We start from the raw sequence: 26258 nt of genomic DNA on the forward strand, positions 1-26258 counted from the left end.
CATATGTATATTGAGTTTTCATTATTCTGGTGTTGCTTACGTGAGAATCAAAACATACATGTATACCATGGCGTGCAAGCAGCCTGGTCAGGAAGGCCTGCGTGTTCTTAGACTGCTTAGGAGTTTCAACGGAGAAATAAGTACAGTTTACATGTTTCTCAACGGATATTGTGAAAAAAGATGTGAGAAGAAGTATATTTTGCATAAATTTGGTCTGGGGCATCATCGGATATACCGATACTTGATTGCACCACGCTATGCATCACTTACATAATGTGGTATAAGCTAGCGTAATGCAATCAATCGTGGACAATAGGTCTGGGTGCAAAAAAAAAGGTGGAATACTGAGAAGAAAAAATCATCTTTCACACAAAAAGAAGGTCGACTTGGTCTGGAAAGTAATAACTAGGTGTCGATCTGTTAAAACGGAAATCCGCACTTCCCTAAGTCAAAAACACAGGACCCCATAAGAGAATATTTTTTTTTAAATTTACCATACGGATGAAACAACCAAATTTGTTTTGGGGTACACATGGTAACAGGATATCAATGTTGTATTTATATCTACCTAGAGCCTGGTCCTCCAAAAAGGTGGAAGAGCAGAACCTATGTTAGAACTAGAGGTTAATCGTTAATATTATTTTTGTAAGAAAAATTTGCCTAATTAAGTAAAAATAGCCTTTGGTGGATGTATCTCGTAATCAGTTGTTTATAAACGAGTCTTGGAGCAGAGGGAACTGTCCAACACGGAATATCTTTTAAAAGTGGTCCCTTCGTATGAAAAAAAAGATACACCAAAGAGCTGTTGAGTAATGATGCCTGTGTTTATCCCTACTTTATTAGATAATGTTAAGTGAATTTGTTATAAACGTGTCTTTTTAACCAAGAATTCGATAACAGACTATGCCAGTGTGACCCATATATATACCGATGAGCGCTACAGGCTCTCTGGGCCTCTTATATCAAGTGACGGATCGAAAGTTCATACTTATATGAAAAGCTGGTTATATCACACAAATAAAAAAAGTATGCTCATACAACAAAACCGTATTATGTTTAGCGTTTGGCGGGTTTAAAACAGATACTGAAATTCACTTGTTTCCGGCGACTGGATCGCGGGGAATTCAAAGGAATATACTCTTTTTGTTCTATGAAAAGCAAAATCAATGCCCCAATAATAAAAAGGGTTTTTAGATTTGAAATAGAATGATAAAGATTGAACAAGTTACTTAATATATAATTTGGCCAATTTTGATATCTCCTGATAATCAGCGCAGCTGATGGGCCAGTTTATATATAGAATAATGTTTTGGTCCAAACCTATGATATCTAAGTATTGCGTCATGACTATACAACGAAAAAATCATATATGTCTTTTGAATATTAAGATTATAAATAATATATAGCTTTATAATTTTGGTCTAATTGGAAACAACTTATTCTAGGGTTTCAATCCAGTAGGAGATCGGCAAGAATTTAGATAGACAATTATTCATAAACACTTCTATAGGGGGCTAAAAGTTGTCTTCAGATTTTCCTTTTCAAATAATGATAAAGTCCTGAAAATGAATTGTTATAGTCACAATGATTACTTACCCAATACTCTTCATTTCTGTAGAAATATAGAACCTGTAGTCATCGGTCTGTATCAATCCTAGACTGGTGTATCTGTCGTCCTTATGTGAAATCATCTCGCCCTCTAAAGTTTTGGACATTCTACTCTCCCCTTGTTTATTAGCGAGCATTGTCCTGGTTTCTCTTCGACACATTATAATTATAATTATCTATCCCTTCATCTCTGCTGTGGAGTCAGTCGTTGTTGCCGACGATCCGTACTACGAAGTAGAGAAATGTACAACAGCGTTAGTGCTCGTGCAATAGCTAATTAGAAAGTTGATAGGAAAGGGAAACAAACTGGACCAAAGATACGGATTAATAAGTGACCATAGGCATGTGTGCAGTAAGTGTAAGGATAGTGTTCTCTACAACACATGTCAGAGTCGCAAATCGTGCTCCAGAAAGAAAAAAAAATGCTACATATATATATATACACACACACAAGCGCAAACTCCGAGAAACAAGTTTCGGACACTCCCGGTACCCGTAACTTTCCAGACGTTGGTTTACACATGTACACTGTACTTGAGGGAAACAACTCTATTTTGAATTAATTAATTAGTACATACCGAGATTCAACATAGAAAAATCGCATTTGCCCTTTAATATTGAAAGTTAAGGAAGTTTCATACATTCCTTCAATACATATTCAAATATTATATCAATTAACAGTGAAAAGACTGTTTTTTGTTTTTGTTTTTCCCGAGAAAATAACGCAATTTTTTAGCGTTAATCTTTTTTCCGTGTAGGGAAAATGCAAGTACATTTTTTTGTGAAATCTTGTAATTGGGTACTGCTGAAATAATTTAACATGATTCAACAACAATAGGATACTCGGGCACGTACATAGATACCTGGATATTTTTACCGTAATTTTAACTCGGAAAGCGCTAAGGGAGGTAACTCATGTAAAGTGGAACTCTTCAATCTTTAGTAAGCGTAAGGTAAGAAATGGTACCTTCTTCCTTTTGATGGTGGGAGGAAACTTGTCAAAGTGAAAGTGGCTACATCGATCTTTCAAGATGCAGAACATGATCAATGCGGTGAAGGGGACGGCTCTTGGCATGGCCGAGTACCTAACCCCCGTACTGAAGGTAAAAGAAGGTTGAATTTTCATTAAGACCAAGGAGCACCCATATGGTCACATGTTCGTTAGTCAGAATAAGTGAACTGACTTGTTGAAATAATTTGTTTATGGAAAGTTGTATATAACTCTAGGTAATGTCTAGACTAGTATATGTGGGTCGTATGTTATCGTCATTTTGTATGTACCCCTTCAACATCACCACACAATAGCTTTTCTGTCTTCGTTGTGTGGTAAATGTGGACATGTTTTATTCTTGAATAGCTACAAAATGTATATCAATATATAGTAAGATATATTATTATCTTTCATGAATGATACTGTTTTTGTCATGCTGGGAACCTTGCATAATGAATATTGAATAGTAATTTACAAATGGATATAAATATCTACATTAGTACATTATTATAGACAGTGGCACTTTTTCATTCACTGACTGAAAAAATACACGTTGCCTTAACATTTTATTGGTGAATTGATAGTGTATAAACAGATTTAAAATGATTTGGCTACTGAACTACATTTTTGTTTGCATGAGTAGGTCATCCAATATTTAGATCCACATGCGTGAATATACACTTTCTGGATTTCCAGAGTCAATAATGAACATGAGTGGAAAATTTATTCTGTAAATAAAATGCATGTCATGTACATGTACTAGCTTACACACAAAAACTGAGTTGTACAGCGACTGATAGTGTTATTATTTGTAGCTAGTTTGGGATTGAGCCTTCTAGATTCATTTTAGGAAGAAAGTCTGTGAATTATAAAGGACATTATAATGAGTAACCTTAAAAAAAATGGCAATTTGGCTTATATATTAGATAACTAGAAATATTGGGAATGGGATATAAACATATTGGCCAAAAAAGGGAAAACCAGTGAAATAACTTCATTTCTCATTCTGCAGGAATCAAAGTTCAAAGAAACAGGAGTGATTACACCAGAAGAGGTAAGATAAGTGTGGCATTTATGGATCACTAACTGTTATTTAATAATGATTTAGTAGTGATATTTGAGAGGCAATATATAGAATATACAGTGCAACTTCCGAAAACCGAACCTTCTAAAAACCGAACACCTCTGAATACCGAACGAATTGTCATTGTACGGAATTGGTCCTTCTTTATTATAGTATTAAAAAACTTCCAAATACCGATCCCTCTGAATTCCGAACACCGGACTGATTTTGTGTCCGGTTCCTGTTAAAATATACCAAAAATTACTTCTGAAAACCGGCCTTACCTGGGCGATTATGACACGAGGTCAGGCCAGTCAACCGTGAAACAACAACTGTGACGGGTATTGTGTGAAGCCTTATTGTCTCGGGACCTACGTATGTGATTTGTACAGGTATCCAATATATACCCCAAGGGGGCATTATGACGGAAGGCCCTTTTTTAGGGTTGTTTCATAATTGTCGTGTTGATTACAACACGACAATTATGAAACAATGTCACACTTCATTGAAGCGCGTCGGTTCGTTTATCTTCTCAATGCAAGTAGAGCTAGAAGCCTGAGTTTCGCATTTAATTTAAATGAGGCCCAAAAGGGGTTGTTTTCGTAAAGAAGCCCGTGATGTTTTTTTAAGACAACAGCGATGTCAGATGCGACCAGTATCATCTGATCAATTGTAATTGATATTGAAACAAAACATCTTCACACCCTTTAATATTATTTGATGTGTAAAATATTCTGTATTGGACTATTGGCCCCATCCACATGACGAGGCTTCACCGGATGTAACAAAATGTAGGCCGATCGTAAAGTGTAGTTGTACATGTGAAAATACTGTTTAAAACTATTGTTATAGTCATTTGCCTTTCTTATATATTCTGCAATCTATACATTGATTAACTTTCATAATATGCATATTATTCAGACAATCCAGATTGTCTAAGTATGTACGTGCCGTTTTGTAATCGGGTGCATTCTAATAAAACATCGTCCAACCAATTATATCCGGAATTTGACCGGTCATTTTTCGATCAACTTCTCCAAACCGAACCCTCTATAAACCGAACAAATAGTCATGTCCCATGCATGTTCGGTTTATAGAGGTTCCACTGTATATCAATTATGCAAAAATAGCATTGAAAAAAATGATAAAAATCATCTTCTCAGGAAATCATAATTTTACGGTTGATTTACCATTTGTCAGGTGATTGATTATCTGAAGTGATACTTTCATTGTATGTTCATTTGGAATATTGCAGTTTCTGGCAGCAGGGGAACATATTGTCCACCATTGTCCAACTTGGCAATGGTCAGGTGGGGATGAATCTAAAACAAAACCATATCTACCAAAAGACAAACAGTTCCTGATTACCAGGAATGGTGAGTAGCCTCCCCTTAGGAATAATAACCTTCAACTGTACAAACTGTTTATGGTATTAGTTTGGAAATTCACTGATGACTTAAACATATTTCATGTATTTTTTCTGTACTAGTAGTATTTACTTTAATTTAAGTTTTCTTTTGATTTTTTTTGTCCAATCTTTAATTTTTCAAGAGATTTTATTTAATGCAAAACAATATATTCATATAAACATCACAAAATAATTTGTATGAAAGTTGTTACACAGTTTACTTGATAATTTGAACATGTTTTTTAAGCATGACATAAATGATGTATTAATTCATTGACAAAACTTACACATAATAGATACTGTAATTGGCCTAATAAATGTATCATCAGCTTACAAATTACAAAAAATCAAAGGGTGTGATCTTAATAAAACCATGTATGGAAGCAAATTTCTGTGCATAACTTGGGTGGAAAAAACCCACCTTATTACCCATATAAAATGAAAACAAACTAGAGTCCTTGATTATGCAATAGAAAATTAGGTATTTGCAGGTAATTCAATTAACACATCACTCCTGTTTTCCTGAACAAGGTAGGGTGTGTTTATAAGGGGCAGATGTGCTTATTTAATAGGTCGAATAACAGTACCGGGTATATGCTTGACCTGTTTTTTTTTGTTTTTTGTTTTTTTTTATATTTACCCTTTCTTAAAATATATGACATTGAGGTCTGTACTCATCACTTAATAAGTGTTTAGCCAAATATATGTTGGCATTAGTGCTGGGAATCGCCATGATATTGAAGATCGATTATCGGGCTGTCTAGATCGATCGATAATCGATTATCGGCTGGAAATGGTTTTTAATTAGGTCCGACTACGTGTTAAATAAATTCTGGAAAGTCCGGATTCCGTCATATATTAGCAAATTAGTATAGCCTTGTACAAAACGCTGCACCGACCACGATTACGTAAGGTAGCTACAATGCTTGAATGCCGGCGTGGTTCAAGCGAGACATAACAAGAACAAGCGAAATGGATGTTTTATTTTGGTTTATTGAAAATAAAAGCATTCATAACAACAGTACGTATCTGAATAACTTCAGCCATTCAAATTAGAAACATATGAAACGATCTATGCATAGCCAAATTTCACAATCGATCTTTTAAGTGCAAAATCGATTATCGAATCGATCTTGGGTCCAACTCGATTTAATCGATGTTTCCGGTTATCGGTACACCACTAGTTGGCATGCATGTTGTTGACAAATTAAAATATACCAAAGTAATAATTTTGCAAAATGCCTCGATTCCTTTGAAACACATCACCGGTGTCTGCTTCTGGATAGTATTTATGGGTAAACAAATCTGTCCTACTCCTACAGTAGGATTCTATATTTCTATAAATACTAGCAAGAGGCAGATGCCTGTGAACACAGTAACCAAAATTGATCAGTTTAACGAAAACTGTAGCTCCCTAAAATAAATTTTGTGAATTACATTTAATTTCCTTTAGTTCCATGCTACAAACGAGTTAAACAAGTAGACAATCATCAAGAAGACCAGGAAAAAGTTATAGAAGAGGACGAGGATGGAGGCTGGGTAGACACCCACCATTTCCCAGGTAGTGGTAGGTAACATTGTGTTACTTCTCATGTTGAGATTTAGTGTGAGGCGGATGGCATTCATATGCTGTATGAATGTTGATTCGAAAATCTTTAGAAGTCAGTATAGATCGCTTACCCTGCAGTATTTTATTTATCTTCAAAAGGTGATGTAAATAGGTTGAAATGGAGTTCTATAAAGGATTTTTTTTTTTTTTTTTTTTTTTAAGGTACAAGAAATTTTAATGCCCCAGAACATTTAAAAAGGACTGCTGCCAGGGTTGAGGCCCTGGATTCAGTATCCTGACAAATATATCCTCATACAAGAGGGCTCTCATTCATCACCTTACATTCATTTACACATTTCATTCCTTTATTTTCTTTCATTGTATTACACACATTCATACACTGGATTCATTACTTCCTAAATAATTTCACTCACCATTTATACATATTTAATTATTACGTCACTCATATAAAGGATTTGACAATCCAAATTAAATTAAATTTGAAGTTAAGCTTTGTGTAAAATTTGTTTCCAGACAGTTGATTCCACGATTCTTTATGTATATTTATACACTGTTTTCATGGTACCGTGGATGTCCCTTGAAGGGGCCGCGGTGGCCGAGTGGTTAAGGTGTACTGACACTTTATCACTAGCCCTCCACCTCTGGGTTGCGAGTTCGAAACCTACATGGGGCAGTTGCCAGGTACTGACCGTAGGCCGGTGGTTTTTCTCCGGGTACTCCGGCTTTCCTCCACCTCCAAAACCTGGCACGTCCTTAAATGACCATGGCTGTTAATAGGACATTAAAAAAAAAAAAAAAAAAACCTGGATGTTGCAAGGATTTTTTGGAGCCGATAAAAGGCTGCCCCTCCCAGATGGAGTTATTTCATATTTCAGCCAGCAGTCACCAGAATTTGCATTTTGCACCTGAAAATTTCTATTCCAATTTACCAATTTTCATTCCAAAATCAGACAAAAATGCTCCATCCCAAACTAGTGAATAAAATCCATGGACGTTTATTAGTTGTAATGTAAGCCCACACCATCCAGCGATATTAGTTGTAATGTAAGCCCACACCATCCAGCGAAAAAGAGAAAAATGTCAATGTTTGAACCAAGATAAACAAAAGTGACACAGGCATTGTAAGGATATAAGGTTAACAAAGAGATAAGGTTTCTATTTTTTCACAAACATACATTATATAATCTAAATTAATTACACATCAATCAAGTCACATTTATAATGTTGTCTTCCACAGATGCAGCTACCACTTCTATACAAGAGGCTGTATCAGAAATGACCTTGGACACGAAGGTATGTAATTACCTATATCATCAGCAATGAGAGAATATGTTAAGTGTCCCCCTTTGTAAAGAGGGACACTTAACATTGACAAGATGTCACACACTTATTAAATGTTTAAATTGATCAGTCTTAAGATGCAGAAATTCAAAAAGGTGTTTTTCGCTGTAGCTTTTTCTCTGGAATTTCAATAATGAGATATAGATAGAATATTATAGTTGACAGTATGCAATCAAAGCTATTTGATTTGTTGGATAATTAGATATTCTATTCACCTAGCATAGGAATCATTCACAACAGGTGATGGTCCCAGACTCATAATCCTCTTATATGGCGTCTTCAGGACAAACATGTTAAACAATTTTAATCCGAAAAAGTACCTAACATGAGGAGATGTTTTATCTGTTCCTTTATGAAGGAGATAATTGATATCTTCCGTGTTGCATAGAGTGAAGTAAATTCGACCTCTAGATCTGATTTCCTTTATTTGTGTAAGGGGCTGTGATAGCTAAGTCAGTTAGAGAGCCAGCCATGTAATCTCAGGTGATGATCCGAGGTGTGTGGTTCAATGCTTTCTACCCATGTTGGTTTGCGTTTCTCAGGAAGATGAGAAACAGGTCAGACTATCTGTGTTGTCCTGGTTGTGACTTTGGTTAAGACACTTTACCCTAATTGCTCTGGATGGCATGTGAGAAGCCCTCTGGTATGTTTTTCATTGAGGTAGTCACCAACTACTACAAGGAGACCCAGCCTCAAAATGATCCTGGCTGCTCACAGGGCGATAAACCCAGCAAACAAACAATTTTTAGAATGCTTCAAATCTAAGGTGTTTTAATTGTCAAAATTAATATATTGTGAAATATGCAACTTCAAGGTATCAGGGAATTCAAATAAAAAAAAATCTTTTTACATTTATTTTAAATTCTAAAATCTCATTCTAGGAAAGTAAAAGCTCTTCCAGTTCCCAACCACAAGGAGACAACGATGATGACGATGAGGAAGAAGATGACGAGGAGGCGATGGATATGGAAGCATTTGAGGAGAGCGGCATGTTGGAAGATAAAGATAATGTAAGTTTTGAGGAAACTTCCCACATAAAGAGTTGACTTAATATATGTTAAAAAGTTAAAGTATAATAATATTCAATTTCTGATGATTCCGAAGCAATTGACCAGCCAGAAATTTCCTGTAAAGGTTGATACAGAGTCAGTGATATGTTTCTCAGGTTCTGAATTGTAAAGTTTTGTAGATGTATTTGGTGATCAGACCAGATATATATTGGTGGTTATCTCATTTGAATATGTTAATTAAAAAGTAGTTTTATGAAAAGTATATTCATATTCAGAAATATAGTATGTCTTCATTCAATACTTGTCAAGATATGATAAAAACTTTTTCCCAAGAAACACTCGAAACAGAAAATTAATATCATTTGAATATGTTAATTAAAAGATAGTTTAATGAAAAGTACATTCATATTTGGAAATAGAATATGTCTTCATTCAATACATGTCGAGATATGATAAAAACTTTTTTCCAAGAAACAGAAAATTAATATCATTTGAATATGTTAATTAAAAGGTAGTTTTATAAAAGTTATATTTATATTCGGAAATAGAATATGTCTTCATTCAATACATGTCGAGATATGATAAAAACTATTTTCCAAGAAACAGAAAATTAAAAAAGAAAAGAAAATTGTTTATAGGCTACACTGGATCCGACGACATACGAGAGACAGGACTCAGACGGGGCAGTGGGAGGAGAGAGTGGTATCTTACAGACGCGAACATACGACCTGAATATCACCTATGATAAATATTACCAGACACCTAGGCTTTGGTTGTACGGGTATGATGAGGTAAGGAAGACTATGCAGCTTTTTATATCAACTGGTTCATCTATTCATCTGTAGCTGCCAGCTGTAAATTGCTTATATTTTGAACGGGATTTATTTTCCTAATAACACGTGAGGAGAGTCGGTCACAAATTCAAATCATTGGCAATTATTTGTATGAAAATAACGGCGAAAAAAAATGGTGGCCAAGGCTACCGATAAAGGCATCTTGTAGAGTCAATGACTCTTATATATTGCTCAACATTCATGAATTTAAACTCATTTCAAGATCGGCCAAGACTACCGATAAAGGTGTCTTGCAGAGTCTATGACTTTCATAGCTCACCATTCATGTATTAAAAGTCATTTCTAGATCAGCGTTCACAAAATCATGTAATTACAAATATGTCTGAAGAAGAATTAAGATCTTGTAATACAATATTCATGAAATCTAATTGATTTGCAGTATCCTTTCATTTTAATGTATCACTACTTCTCCTAAATGGATAAAGATAAAGAGACAGGACCTTTACTAGTGAGAATATTAATGTAATTTTTTTTGTTGAGGATTCTATTGAAATTTAGATGCATGCATCAATTTAGCCTGACTGTCATCTTGAAAACCCAGTTTTCATTACTCGCCTTGAATAGATTATGTTGAAGAAGTAGGACCTCAAAATGTTAATGTCAGTAGTTTGTACTGAATGAAATTTACACTCGTATTTAAGAAATCTTTCATCTGGAATATCATGATATTAATTTGTCAATGATTCTCAATATCTCTTCTTTGGATAGACACACATACACATAACCATCACTGGTTCATAAAGCATGATGTTTGTCCTTAACAAAATCCCAATCAAAGTGAAACTAAAAATACCACCATCCTGAAAATCTGTTTATTACTTCTCCTGAACTGATGGTTGTAGTTAGAAAGAACTAATGAGCTACATACAGTTCATGAGTAGTCCTAATTGAGGTTTGAATGCTTTGTTATATTCAAGATGGCTGCCAGAGTCAGCCTTTTAACAAATTTGCTATCCCAACTTTTTATGAACAGAAATTTGTATTGTGATATCATCGTCATTGAAATGTCCATACTGATAATGTATTTTATAACCGTTTCATAAATTTTAAATTTTCTGATTTTGTAAACGCTGTACATAGTCATTGGCTCAGGAGCATGACACGTTGCTAGGACCCAGAATAAAAATATTAACCTCAGGGTTTGATCCATAGATCACTTATTTTTAATGTGTCAGGCCCCTGTGTACATGCTATATGTGTCACTTTACGTTATACGAGATATACTACCTTTGACTTTGCCCTTACAGAATAGGAAGCCCCTGACAGTGAACCAGATGTACGAGGACTTCAGTCAGGATCACGCTAAAAAGACAGTTACCATGGAGAGCCACCCCCACCTTCCAGGTCCACCAATGGCTTCTGTACATCCGTGCCGGTAATAAAATACCATGCATTACATTAAACTCTGACCTGCCAGTCCACTATTCTCAACTGGTTTGGTATCAATGTACATTAAAAATGGAAAGGATTAGATTCTGATGATCATCTGTCAAGGTTAAAGAGTCAAATGTCACATTTTTCATCTTTCAAGGATAAAGAGTCGAATGTCACATTTGACCACTTAGGAAGTCAAAAGGCTTGTGTACAATGTCTTCTGAGCCCCTCAGCAGATGCGGTTTATATTCACATCATAGTGTAGTAGGACTAGATTCTGATTAAGTTATTGTAGACATTAGTCTAAGTTAAAGAGTCCAAGGGTATGCTTGACTACTTTTGAAATTATGGGTATTAACTCACCATGGGCCTCTTATTTATTGTTCCAGGCATGCGGACGTGATGAAGAAAATCATTCAGATGGTTGCTGAGGGTGGCGGTGATTTAGGAGTACATGTGTATCCTTATACAATGTGTTTGTATTCTATAGGTTCTAAGATTCAAATAGTAAATTTCTTTACTTATTAGGTCACCTGAGACAATGAGACAAAGTCTCAAGTGACCTATTCTAATCGCCTTTTGTCCGTCGTCGTGCGTCCGTAAACAATTTACATTTTCGACTTCGTCTCCAAAACCCCTAAACCAAATTCAATGAAATTTGGCAGGAAGCTTCTATGGCTAAAGGTCAACCAAAATTTCAAACTATATGGTCCCCACCCCACAGGGGCCTGATGGGCGGGGCTAAAAAGGGTCAAATTGACTAAAACTTCAAAAATCTTCTTCTCTACTCTCAGATATGGTGGAATCAAACACTCTTCATAGATGGAAGGGTCTTAAGGTGCTTTACCAAAATTGTAAATTTCATGACCAGGGGTCCCATGTTTGCCCGTGGGGAGGGGGTAAACTTTACTATAGTTTATATAGGGAAATCACATTTTTGACTTTTATTTGTTTTATTTCCATTGGAATTCATTCTAACTTGGTTAACATTATCAGTTTGGGATGGCAGTTTGATGGTATGCACATGTTGGCCTTGACTGACCCCAAGGGGCTGATCGGACGGGGTAAAAAGGGTCAAATTGACTGAAATTTCAAAAATCTTCTTCTCAACCCAAATAAGGTAGAATCAAATACTCCTCATAGGTGGAAGGGTCTTATGTTGCTTTACTAGATTTATGAATTTCATGACCCCGAGGTCACAAGTTTGCCCCTGGGGAGGGGGTAAATTTTACTATAGTTTATATAGGGAATCACATTTTTGACTATGATTGGTTTGATTTCTATTGGAATTCATTCTAACTTTGGTAACATTATCAGCATTGGATGACAGCTTAATAGTATACACATGTTGGCCCTGACTGACCCCTAGAGGCTGATGGGCTGGGCCAAAAAGGGTCAATTAAATTAACCGAAATATTTCAAATCTCAGGTGCCTCTTGTTTTATGTCTGGTATATTTTGTGTGATTTCATTATTTGAAATTATTTAAACATATCAATTCATCAAATAAAAAATCACCTTCAAATATTAAAATGAAAACAGAAAAAAGCAAATCATTTGTTGGAACAGAAATGTAATAAAAAATCTAATTGAATTTAGAAGAAAAGAAATTATTGGAGCAGAAAAAAATATTTGAGAAAAAATAATGCAAATGTAAGTGCAGTTTCTAAAAGAAAAAGCAGAGAGGAAAAAAAGGTTAAGTTTGTGAAAGTGAAAGTTTTAAGAAAAAAGGTTCCAAAGGTTGCTGAAAAATCACTATACATCCTTGACGAATGACCAGATATTTAATGATCTTTTTGAAGTTTGTCCAAGCTGTGATACCAACTATTGAATACGACTACACAAGACATTTTACCATGTGATATCTTATATTAAATTTTATACCATATTTATTGATTCTTTTGGAACAATGGACCAGTTGTCATGGCAACCAAGGATCCTAGCAACAAGCTGTGGTGATGGTGTGGTGCAGTTGCTATGGTGATGTGAAAACCCGTTACGCTTACCCTCACCGTGCAATAAACATGTCATTCAAATCTATATATTTGTCATGTCTGAGAGTATTTCCATTGGATTTCTATTTGCATTTAATTATTACTGGCAATCAAGTTAAGGTGAGCATTATACGAACAAATAAACTTCATGGTTTAAATTGTACTTGGATGTCTGCCGTATCCCAGATGTTAAATACTTAGCACCGAGTGTATGTTGAATGATGCGTGTTTTCCTAGATTATGTTCAATCTTATGAAAATAAGACTTGTAATTTACTCTCCTCTACGATACTCTATATGGTACCATGGAATACAAATTGATATCAACATGACCTTTGACCTAGTGTTGTAGTGTAATTTAAAGGATCATTGAGGAGCAGGATTAACAATTGAAATCTTCATTAGATTGTGATTATATTATGGATATATAAGACATGTTATCTATTTAACCTTGTGATGTGTTTTCTATCATGATTGGATTCTAGACTTAATCTAAATTATCTCCCTTTCAATTATTCTTTGAACTTTCAGTCAACTAGTCTAACTTATTGATGAGAATTCAACTAGTCTAACTTATTGATGAGAATTCACAACCTACTGATTTTTGTATTTTTGAAAATTGCATGTATGCTGAAATTATTTAACCATTCCAAATTATTTATGGTTAGAGTCATTTAGACTCCAGTAAAACAAAAATGATTTGGATCACAAATGTTGCTTACAACTAATTTTCCCACAGTTTGGCTGCATTATAGACATGCATGATTCAAAATTACGCAAATTGTATGACTTTAATATTGCACCGATTCAAAAGGAATGAAAATTGATAGGAATAAAACATAAGACTGGTTCGTGCATTTTGGTAAAAAACTGTCTTGATGATATGTATTAGTTTGGTGATGATTGTCAATTTTTATGTATATGTAAAAAGGTTTCTATGATGTTCAAAACAGTGATTACATATCAAATGTACAGTTCAAGAATCCAAATTGCATGAGATTGTTCATCTAAAAAATATATACTACAAAATAAAAAAAAAAAAATCATATTTAATATTAAATCTTACTCTGTATATTTTTATCACAAAACTGATCTATTCTGCATTGTTATACCCCATAAACAAAGTATCTAACTTGAAAACGAGTGAAAGTTGGAATTTATTAAGCTAGTTGATCAGTTTTAAATGTCTCAGGCCCTTAATTAATTCCCTACTATTTACACAAGTGTAATATTCTATTTATCATGTAATAAATTCATGAAAAAATATGTTAAACCTCTGGAGTTACCAGGTAATATCTCTGAAGACAGACATATTTCAACACACACAATATGTTTTTCACTACAGAGTGGCATTATAGATTTATGATAAACCATTTTAGTGGTTTTTCCTGTGTCTTAAACTATCTAAATAAATTTCGTTTCACCACAATCTCAATATTGAAAAACATACTGTCCCAGGCAAAATTCTCAAGTCTGGTAAAAAAGTTAATTGGAAGGTTTTCACCCAATTTTCATGAATATGAGTTATGTGAAAGAATCTTACACTTGTATGAGCATCATATTAAATGCATTTATATACTTAATTTGTTAAACAAGAAAACAAGTTAAATAATTTGGTTTTGCACAAGCATTAGCTAGGTAGGTGTCCTGACAAGTTAGTAGGCAAGTTTCATAAATTCTATATGACATACTCTCCAATATACTGTCCCCTATACATGTACATGTATGTACAGAGCACCTTGAAATCATCAAATTTTGTGTGGCTTTAATTTTATTTGTGGTAATTTCATGGGTGCAATCTCAAATGTTTAAAGTGAAGTTTAAGTATGACGAATTTTGTGATACTTTAAATATTCATGAAGTGCTCATAATTTTTTTTCATTAAAAAAACCCCAAAAAATTTGGATACCACAAAAATATCTGATTTTCCAGTAACTTGAAACAACCCCAAAATTTGGATACCACAAAATATCTGATTTTCCAGTAACTTAGCTTTGATTATTACTGATCATTTGTTTAAACTGTGTATGTGTATTCAAAGGTCTGATTTGGAGAGGTTTTCAGATTAGACAGTGTTCACTTTATACAGGTTAGACAGTGTTGTAGATGTATGTTTACAATTTGTTATTGGTGTGTGTATGTGGGAGGACGAATTATAGGACACAGTATCACATGGCCCATTGTTTATAAAGGGGTTGGCATTATATTAAGGTAGGTATACAGTGTATAACAAATCGAAACAAAATGGGCCATTAAAATCCATCGGTAAAAAAATGGTAGAAATATTTAATGACACATTATCTAGAGCCAGATATTATTGTCTATATATGTACTATTTCATTTGTCTGAATTAGTTTTATTTCAAGTCTCTGCATAATAGTCGCCCTCTGGCACTTCGTTTCGTCAGGAGTCTGATAGCTAATGTGTTATGTTAATTGCTTAATGATTACGATAGTCATTGGATAATAAACACATTATTACACCTGATATTAAGATCTGTGTCTCAACATATTCACTATTGTGTGGTTACCGTCGACGTCTCTTCCATTTTCTCCTGTGAACTTTAATGTCTGTCATTTTATAGAGAGGTGTAGAGTGTTACCCATGCCCGTCCGTTGGTCCCATCCAAGTTGCGGTAACGTAGATCTGGACGACGGACGGATGGTTTCTGACAGATCGTCGCCTGCCGGAGAGCAATGTAGGCAGAGTATGAATATTCGTTCTAGTCCCATCCCGTTCCGCCCTTTCGCATCCTGTTCCGATCAATAGCGCACATGCCCATGCATTTCGAGAACTCTTAACTTTGGTTCAGGGTTACACAATAGAGTCATAACATCACGTTTTACGTGAACTATTGATTACATTGTTTAAGATTACTTCCGCATGGATTTTTTGTCCAAGATACATTTCCTGTTTTCATATACTTCTGTCCCCCATTGACACCCTTCTTCATGTGACCCCGACGGCAGTGTCCCTCTAGACACCTGTCTTCATGTGACACCGACACTTGTATCCCTAGACACCTGTCTTCATGTGACACCGACACTTGTATCCCTAGACACCTGTCTTTATATGATACCGACAGATGACGTCTCCGAAGACACCCGTCTTCATGCATGCCTGACGGATGGTGTTCCTCTAGACTTCCGTCTTCATGTGACCCTGACTGATGGTTTTCCCCTAGACACCCGTCCTCATGTGACCCTGACGAATGGTGTTCCCCTAGACACCCGTCTTCATGTGACCCTGACTGATGGTGTTCCCCTAGACATCCGTCCTCATGTGACCCTGACGAATGGTGTTCCCCTAGACATCCGTCCTCATGTGACCCTAACTGATGGTGTTCCCTTAGACACCCGTCTTCATGTGACCCTGACTGATGGTGTTCCCCTAGACACACGTCCTCATGTGACCCTGACTGATGGTGTTCCCCTAGACACACGTCCTCATGTGACCCTAACTGATGGTGTTCCCCTAGACACACGTCCTCATGTGACCCTGACTGATGGTGTTCCCCTAGACATCCGTCCTCATGTGACCCTGACTGATGGTGTTCCCCTAGACACCCGTCTTCATGTGACCCTGACTGATGGTGTTCCCCTAGACATCCGTCCTCATGTGACCCTGACTGATGGTGTTCCCCTAGACACACATCTAAATGTAACCCTAACTGATGGTGTTCCCCTAGACACACGTCTTCATGTGACCCTGACTGATGGTGTTCCCCTAGACACCCGTCCTCATGTGACCCTAACTGATGGTGTTCTCCTAAACATCCGTCCTCATGTGACCCTAACTGATGGTGTTCCCCTAAACACCCGTCTTCATGTGACCCTGACTGATGGTGTTCCCCTAGACACCCGTCCTCATGTGACCCTAACTGATGGTGTTCTCCTAAACATCCGTCCTCATGTGACCCTGACTGATGGTGTTACCCTAAACATCCGTCTTCATGTGACCCTTACTGATGGTGTTCCCCTAAACACCCGTCTTCATGTGACCCTGACGGATAGTGTTCCCCTAGACGTCCGTCCTCATGTGACCCTGACTGATGGTGTTACCCTAGACACCCGTCTTCATGTGACCCTAACTGATGGTGTTCCCCTAGACACACGTCCTCATGTGACCCTGACTGATGGTGTTCCCCTAGACACCCGTCCTCATGTGACCCTGACTGATGGTGTTCCCTTAGACACACGTCCTCATGTGACCCTGACTGATGTAGTTCACCTATACACACGTCCTCATGTGACCCTGACTGATTGTGTTCTCCTAGACACCCGTCCTCATGTGACCCTGACTGATTGTGTTCTCCTAGACACCCGTCCTCATGTGACCCTGACTGATTGTGTTCTCCTAGACACCCGTCCTCATGTGACCCTGACTGATTGTGTTCTCCTAGACACCCGTCCTCATGTGACCCTGACGCTTGGTATTCCCCTAGACACCCGTCCTCATGTGACCCTGACGCTTGGTATTCCCCTAGACACCCGTCCTCATGTGACCCTGACGCTTGGTATTCCCCTAGACACCCGTCCTCATGTGACCCTGACGCTTGGTATTCCCCTAGACACCCGTCCTCATGTGACCCTGACGGATGGTGTTCCCCTAGACACACGTCCTCATGTGACCCTGACTGATTGTGTTCCTATAGACACCCGTCCTCATGTGACCCTGACTGATGGTGTTCCCCTAGACACCCGTCCTCATGTGACCCTGACGGATGGTGTTCCCCTAGACACCCGTCCTCATGTGACCCTGACGCTTGGTTTTCCCTAAACGGCCGTCTGTATGTGACTCGACTATTGCTTTGTCATTCAACCCGAAGCAATTCAACCTACATATTACAAAATGTATACAGAGTAGGCTATAAAGCTCGCATACGAAGATGTAACTTTTCTATCGCCTACAAATGTCATATCTAGACAGGTGCAGTGGTCTACAAAAAGACACATTTCGAGAAGTAAAAAGAGACAAAACGCTTGAAGGCTCTTTAGAAAATATTATTTTCGATATAAATGTTCATCCATATTTTACCAGCTGCGGGCAGTGTCAACCTCAGATAGATAATGAAATTGGCATTCTTAGTATGATATTATTAGAGTGATGTTAGCATCAACTACTTATAATATAAGTTAAAATCAACGGACTATTTTGCGTGAAATTCAATTGATTAGGAAATGTAAAAGTATTGAATTAAACTTTGTTGTTATATAACTCCGGATCTGTTACCACACTGTAAGGCCGTGTCATGTATTTAAACATTAAACTGTCTTCTCCAGAAAGTTATCGTCCGATAATAATCACGGGATTGCAGACAAATCAATCATAATGCGCGTGAAATATATCGATAATGACATTAGTAAATGACGTCACGTAATTGTCTTGGTTGTTTTGATTAAATATGTGGTAAGAAAACATTTTTCTAAATGTAATGCGGAATTTATCAAACTCTTTTAAGTTATGATACGTCACGAGTGTTGTGGTTACTGAATTTGTCTCATTTGTTAAATTCATCATTAAATTGGCACTCATAGACGAAAATGACAGATTTGATTATTTTCAAAATCAAAAGATTAATCTAAATTCAATTTTAAGTACTGAAATATGTTTAAATCAAGAGTTAAATAAGCAAAAATGAAACAATACAGCATACACGTGTCATCTGTATTTATCGCCAGGGGGTTGATCCTTTGAACAATAATATAACTTCTTTAGCCGGTCAGAGGGAGCTAGAAGAGCCCCTTGTCACATGGGGATAGGTAGACTGGCAAAAACACTCGAGTTGATGCAAACAATTGGATATTCCAAGTGGATTTCAGTATAGAAATATTTGTTTTATCTCGAAGTTAATTTAACATAAGTTACATCTACCAAAATAAATATGTTTCTATGCAATTAAGAATCGCTTAATACAATATGAAGGAGTTTGGACAAATATCTTGTAATGTGTCTCCCTCAAGGCGGACGCCTTTCCATTGAGCTAAGGGGGGATTCAGATGACCCCACGCTGTCTTAATTAACACAACTCCTTTCCAAAGTGTTCGCACCAAAGACGAACATTACCAAACTCCAAAGCACCAAAGTGTCTCGATCTCCTTTCTAGCGTACTCAAGGAGTGGTCATTGGCTCATAAGCTCGGACATGAAGCAACACTTCCTAGCAAATATCTTGCCTTTGAATGTGCTAGAACAAGCGATATCTCGCTCATAGACCGATACTCTAACGCTTGTGATTGGCTAGCCCGAGTTTCCTCTGGCCCTGACACCTGACTTAGACATTCTGACAGAGATATGTATTTATACATCAGACATCTATCTGTTAGGATGTCAACGGGCGTCTGTTTCTGGTTAGTATTCGCAGAAAAAATATTAACACCTTGTATCAACGTTCATATATATAGTAGGAGTACGGGCTAATATTTTTCTATAAATATTTACCAGAAGCCGACGTCAGAGGAAAGTCTGGTGTCAGAGCTAGAGAAAACTAGTAATTGGCTATGTCTCCACGTTTGCATTTTTATCTAATATATTTACCCGTGATTTTTCATACACACCATGGATAAGGTTAACTGCTCCGAACCCTTTGACTTTTAAGACTACTGCCATTGAATTAAACAGCATTTTCTTCCTCAATAGATTAACGAGTATGAAAATGTTGATTTAGTTGTCAGACTTCAGTAAAAATGTCTCGATTTCTGGCTGCGAAGACGCGTTCATTCATAAATATTGTAATTATTTATTCTCGAGGAAATACTTGGCGTCTTTGTGACACAAACTATCAGTAGTTTAAATAATTTAAAACAAAATAATGAAAATTAGAGGTTTTGTCTAGCGTTGTCAGAAATAAATCTAAAACATCTGGTATAAAATTATACACTTGAGTTTAAAATCCGGATGTAAGTTTATAAACAGACCGCAGAATGCTATATTAATTAATTAATTGTTCATTATGTATGCATGTATTTTTTTTTATGAAATCGCATTAAATTTATTTCTTTAAAAATCCCAGACGTTCATCGCAAAAAAAAAAAAAAAAAAAAATAGTATGCAATGATATTTTGCTGTACCAGTTTGTGGTATGTACAAACATGTGTCAAATATTCATGCTTTTGTCTGGAACGTATTCTCCTACAATTATGCTCCAGCGTTTTACTGGAAAATACACCAACTGTCCACAATAATTGAAAAAAAAACCCGATTTTTTAGTATAATTGATAAATTGTTGTTAAAGTATTGCTGTAAAAAACGAAGTTTTTGACATAGATCCGGTCATCTCACAAGAGAGGTCTGCCAGGAAGTCGTTTAAAGGTGTTTGTTTTTTATTCAGACAATTTGCTAGACAAAAGGAGACCCGAAGCGGAATAATACAAACTCCATATCACCCAATAGAGAATTCGCTGCGGCATAGTACGACCTTGGGATCTTCCGAGGATTTGTACCACCAAAACTGACCACTAACATGAAAATATGAAAGTAAACTTCTTTTTTTTTGTTCAGAAGAATGAATTTCCAGGACACCGATATCGTGTCTATTTCGACGAATTCTGACAAAAGCGAAACCGAAAAAAGGCAGACCTAGTGGGTTTTTTTTGTTTTTTTTGTTTTGTCCTGTTCAATGACCTGGAAACAAACGATTAATCATCTAAAAATTGTGTAGATTGGAGATGTGATATATTTTTGTGGATTGATTGAATTACAGGCCCATTAGGCCACTTGTTATTTGTGTCCTACAGGTGAAACCGGGGAGAGTATAGGTGGTTTCCATGCCGTCCTCTCTGTATGTATACATGTAACGCCGTCTCTCTCTTCTTTCTTCATAACGTCTCCCTTGACACTACCTCACTTTTGGTCTTTAGTTGAGCGTTCGCCCCTGTGAGGAAGGCTTTGGGTTCTGTCCCCTAGCCGAGACATACCAGAGTAGTTGCTGCTCCTGCTTAGCGCTCAGCATACAAGGAGTGGGACGACTGGTTCGCCCGTTGTCAGTATAATGTGACCGGGTGGGGTGTCCTGCTGGCCGTCTTCGGCAGTATGCTTCAGTGAGGTAGCACTATAAATCGACAAAAGTTCCGGCCTATCACAAGGAGACTTAACACGAACATACCATAGCCTGCCAAACACACATACACACTCACCACACGCATGCATGTCGCACGTACGGGAGGCCGTCCTTGAATGACCTTAGCTGTTAATAGGACGTTAAACAAAATAAACCAAACCAAACCATATGTAACGCCATAGTCTGTCAATGCTCTAGTGGCTTCATTCCATGAAGGATTTTGACCATACGTCCCATAGTGATAATTGACCATTATATCTCGGACGAGTTCGAGTTTCAGACCTTTTTATGATTAAAGTCCATTGTCACTGTTACTATTTTTAGCGGGGCCACTAAGGATGTATTAATTTAGCAATATCGAATATTCTTGTTCTGACAATGCAACATTGAGATAATTCAACCTACTGGTTGGTTAATATAAGCTTCCGTTAGCCTGTAAATTTGAGAAGGACGTAACCGCGGACATTCTAATACTCAAATCCATGTGGTTTGAATCAGGAAAACAATGGAGGCTATTGCATACCTTTCCTTATAACGCTGCAAGTAACACATATACCTTTGTAACTTATGGCAGGTTTCAGACAATCCTATAAATCTAATTAATTAAACAATAAAAATCCCAGCTATTATCTATACCTCCTCGCTGTAATTATGACATCTAGGGATTTTTGTCACGCGCCCCCCGCTGTATGTCAGATCGTGACAATACTTACTGGCGAGCAAACGTTAAAACCGCTCCACCTAGAGTTTATATTCTGCTGTGATTGTACAACAACCACAACAGCATCATTAAATACAAATTTAATAACAGAAACAGCAGTTACCGGATATTGAATATATAAAACTATCAAACGTATGAAATAGAACCTCAGTCATCTGGAAAGTTGGCATTTGTTAGCTTGCTTCACAAGGTCATACAATAGGAACGTTAAATTTCCAAGAAAGGCAACGGAGAAAAATATGCCAGAAATTATATATAAAGAGACCCACAGTACAGGGATTAGTTCCACGATATAGGAACAGCTGATATTGTACAGTGTTATGTATACCGGGGGCCGCGGTGGCGAGTGGTTAAGGTGTCCCGACACACTAGACCTCCACCTCTGGGTTGCGAGTTCGAAACCTACGTGGGGAAGTTGCCAGGTACTGACCGTAGACCGGTGGTTTTCCTTCAGGTACTCCGGCTTTCCTCCACCTCCAAAACCTGGCATGTCCTTAAATAACCCTGGCTATTAATAGGACGTTAAACAAAACAATCCGAACGTGCACCGGGGGTGCAACTGGGCGGTCAGCCATCTAAGCGATGACCATGCTCGACATTGCTTAACTTCGTACGTATACTCGAAACACCACACAGTCACAAAAGCTAGCTATTGAAATATGCAGCTGAACTGCCTATATCCACGAGTCCCCCCTTCATCAGTGATATTCGTTCGTACCGAAGTCATCTTGCGTTTACTCTGACATCCTCGGCAAACGCCACTGTCTTCTGTTGTTATATTATTAAACCCCTTAGTCACCCACAAGTCTGCAGGAACATTGTGTTTCTCATGCTGACGCAAGGCACCCTACAAGATAACAAGGCTCCTTCGCTGTCACCAAATGTAACGTGCACACGCTGGGGTACAACGGAGCGGTCACCCATCCAAGATCTTCCCACGCTCGACGTTGCTTAACTTTGGCACATACACACGGCACTCAACCGCACAGCTGTAAAATCATCTATTGGATTATGCAACTGAAATGCTCATATCCATGAATAGTCACAAATCAATAACGCGAGGACATAATCTGAAAAAAAAACTTAAGTAAGGGGCGTATGATAAGACCAAGTACTCCGGAAAAATTGGCGTCTTCAAATTTAGATCAAATTCAGGTGATATCACATTCTCAAGGTGAGAGCCGGGGAAGAGATAACGGAACGGTCCGCCATATAAACATGCTAGAAATGCGTCTTACAAGGATAGAGTGCTGCCTACAATAGGTGTGAGCACCACTCATAAGGTATCCTGCTCACGAACTATCAAAATTAGTCATTTCAACGACACTGCTATTTTAAGTAATTATTTAAGACATTAAGCACATAATATTTTGCCCTACATTATGAGATATTAGTAATTGCACTTTTAATTGCATGTGTAATATGAAAGAAACAAAATTAAAGAAGAAGAAACGTAACTAATAATTAAAAGTATGTGGTCTTTTCTTAAATGATTAACTGGGGCTAATAAGAACGCGGAAAAGCGCTCATGTATCAACCAAAATTTTGTTTAAAATTAATATAGAAAAGGGATATGAAACCTTAACTCGTGTGTCCGAGGGTATGATTTATATCCTGGTGGGCTAACCACGAAACTCGCGTAACGGAAAAAAATTGTATAAGTAACTATTTTCCCGTAATTACGAAGGTTATACTAAAAATAAAATTAATGTTATGGTCATGCATGAGAGGTTTTACATCTTTTTTTTGTAAATTAATTACGTCAGCATATATTGTTACTATTCCGTTTTCTGTGGCGTACTGTAAAAAGGGAAAGACTTTTACATAAACTTAAATCCAGTCGCACTCCCCTAAATTTGAGTAATTTTAGAAAACAACGCAATAAAGTAAATAATCTCAAAAAACGCAAGAAAGAACTGTATTTTATGCGGACATAAATGGACTTTTGGACAATTACAATAATACGAACCCTAGAAATTTTTGGAAGCTTGTTCGCAAACTTATCAAAACATCTGATACATCAACCTGTATTCCACCTTTAAGGAGTGCGGCAGGATCTATAGAAATGGACGACGACATCAAGACTGATGTACTAAATAACTATTTTGTATCTATATCCACTATTGCCGATACTTACACTGACGTACCTACTGTAGATCTTAGAACGAACACTAGATTAATTGACATTCAATATTAATGACATTACTGACGTACTCAAGACATTAAAGAGTGGTAAGCTGTAGGTATTGATACAATAAGTCACATTTTGCTAAAAAATACTGCTAATGCGGTAGCTTACCCTTTATCTTTAATTTTTCGCGCTTCTTTGGAGACTGGGTCTTTTCCCGCACAATGGAAACATGCACTAGTAATGCCAATTTTTATAAAAAAGATGATAAGCAGGATCCCACAAATTACAGACCTATTGCATTACTATGTACAATTGGTAAAGTGTTTGAACGAGTAGTGGCTAAGTATATACACAATTATCTGTTAGAAAATTCTCTTATATATAAGTATCAATCTGGTTTCCAACCAGGTCATTCTACTGTTCACCAACTTATAGAAATTTATCGTAATATTTGTGAAAGTTTAGAAAAAAAGCAACATATCGGTATCGTTTTCTGTGATATCTCCAAGGCATTTGACCGAGCGTGGCACAGGGGACTGGGAGCGAAACTCCAGAGTTATGGTATATCAGGCAAGTTGTTGGATTGGCTTATGGATTATGTGTCAAATAGAAAACAACAGGTATTTTTCGGTAATAGCAAATCTTCTGTGAAATCTACTAATGCTGCGGTACCTCAAGGTTCGGTCGTTGGTCCTCTTCTTTTTATTATTTATATTAATGATATAAGTGACGATCTAGTCAGTCTATCAAAACTGTTTGCGGATGACACATCTCTTTTATACTCGGATAAATCCCCTCATCGTATTGAACAAATATTAATAACGACCTGATAAAAATACAATCTTGGGCTGATAAGTGGTTGGTCAAGTTTAATCCGGCTAAAACTGAGGCGTTACTTTTCTCTAATAGTGAATTAGATTATGTAATTGACATCGATTCAATGGTGTCCATATTGATTTTGTAAACTGTCATAAGCATCTGGGAGTAAACATCGATTCTAATTGTAAATGGAGCTCTTATATTGAAAATATAAGTAAAACTGTAGTTAAACAATTAGGTGTCCTCGGTAAACTAAAATATACTCTAAATAGAACAACACTGAATATAATATATAGATCTTTCGTTCTTCCTGTCCTTGGATACTGTTGTGAACTTTTGGATGGCTGTTCTTTAGCCGACGCTGATAGATTAGAAAAATTACAACTAGAAGCTGGCCGCATTGTCACTGGTCTACCCTCTTATGCCAGTAGGCAGTCTCTTTATACTGAAACGGGTTGGGAACCTTTATCCCAGCGTCGTTCTCGTAGAAAACTACTACTGTTTTACAAAAAACATAATCACTTTACTCCTAGCTACCTTAACACTCTACTCCCTAGTCTTGTTTCTGATAACTCCACACACAATCTCCGAAATTCCGAAAACTATGTTTTGCCAAACGACAGACTAGAATCTTCCAATCAATCCTTCTTTCCTTCTACAATCAGACAATGGAATCAGCTCCCCCTTAACATAAGACATACTGTTTCACTTTCAGCCTTTAAACATGCCATTCGCAACACAGATATAAATACATTACAGAACTATTTTTTCTATGGCGAAAGGAAACATAACATTTTACATACTCGTTTAAGGAACCGTGCCAGTACATTAAGAAATCACTTATTTAGGGCCAATTTAGTTGTAGACCAACACTGTCACTGTGGATTTCCTATTGAAGACACCTATCATTTCTTTTTTTCTTGTAATTCCTATATTGGGAGTCATTGAGTGTGTAATTTGTTGTAAATTTAGGCAAATTTTTGGTGCTGAATTCAATACAAGATGGTGACTCTCATGTCAAAAAGTTGGTAGAATTTTTAAATATTCTTTTTACAGGTTTGTGATATGACATTCTTCAAAATATGAATATTGCTATTCCACATATCTCTCTCTAGGAATATTGCTGTTTCACTGATCTTCCTCTATTAATATTGCTATTCAACTGATTTCCCATTACAAATATTGCTATTCCACCTATCTCCCATTACAAATATTGCTATTCCACCTATCTCCCATTACCAATATTGCTATTCCACCTATCTCCCATTACCAATATTGCTATTCCACCTATCTCCCATTACAGATATTGCTATTCCAC

The 26258-nt window shown here is 36.8% G+C and overlaps 1 protein-coding gene across 1 annotated transcript; it reads left to right on the forward strand.

Annotated features, from left to right (window-relative positions):
• Positions 1–2542: 2542 nt before the first annotated feature.
• Positions 2543–15698, forward strand: LOC117342244 (ubiquitin-like-conjugating enzyme ATG3). The gene is made up of 10 exons (XM_033904302.1): positions 2543–2711; positions 3612–3653; positions 4918–5038; positions 6524–6637; positions 7878–7933; positions 8863–8991; positions 9630–9782; positions 11093–11220; positions 11609–11677; positions 12999–15698. Exons 1-10 carry the CDS (start codon positions 2640–2642, stop codon positions 13078–13080), a joined length of 966 nt encoding a protein of 321 aa, XP_033760193.1. The 5' UTR covers positions 2543–2639; the 3' UTR covers positions 13081–15698.
• The last annotated feature ends 10560 nt before the right edge of the window (positions 15699–26258 follow it).

Source organism: Pecten maximus, chromosome 14, assembly GCF_902652985.1.
Source record: "Pecten maximus chromosome 14, xPecMax1.1, whole genome shotgun sequence".
Lineage (NCBI taxonomy): Eukaryota > Metazoa > Mollusca > Bivalvia > Pectinida > Pectinidae > Pecten > Pecten maximus.

Coding starts and splice junctions, on each gene's coding strand:
- LOC117342244 (XM_033904302.1), top strand. CDS start 2,640: ATGCAGAACATGATCAATGCGGTGAAGGGGACGGCTCTTGGCATGGCC. Junction 2,712..3,611: donor ACCTAACCCCCGTACTGAAG/GTAAAAGAAGGT, acceptor CTCATTCTGCAG/GAATCAAAGTTCAAAGAAAC. Junction 5,039..6,523: donor GTTCCTGATTACCAGGAATG/GTGAGTAGCCTC, acceptor AATTTCCTTTAG/TTCCATGCTACAAACGAGTT.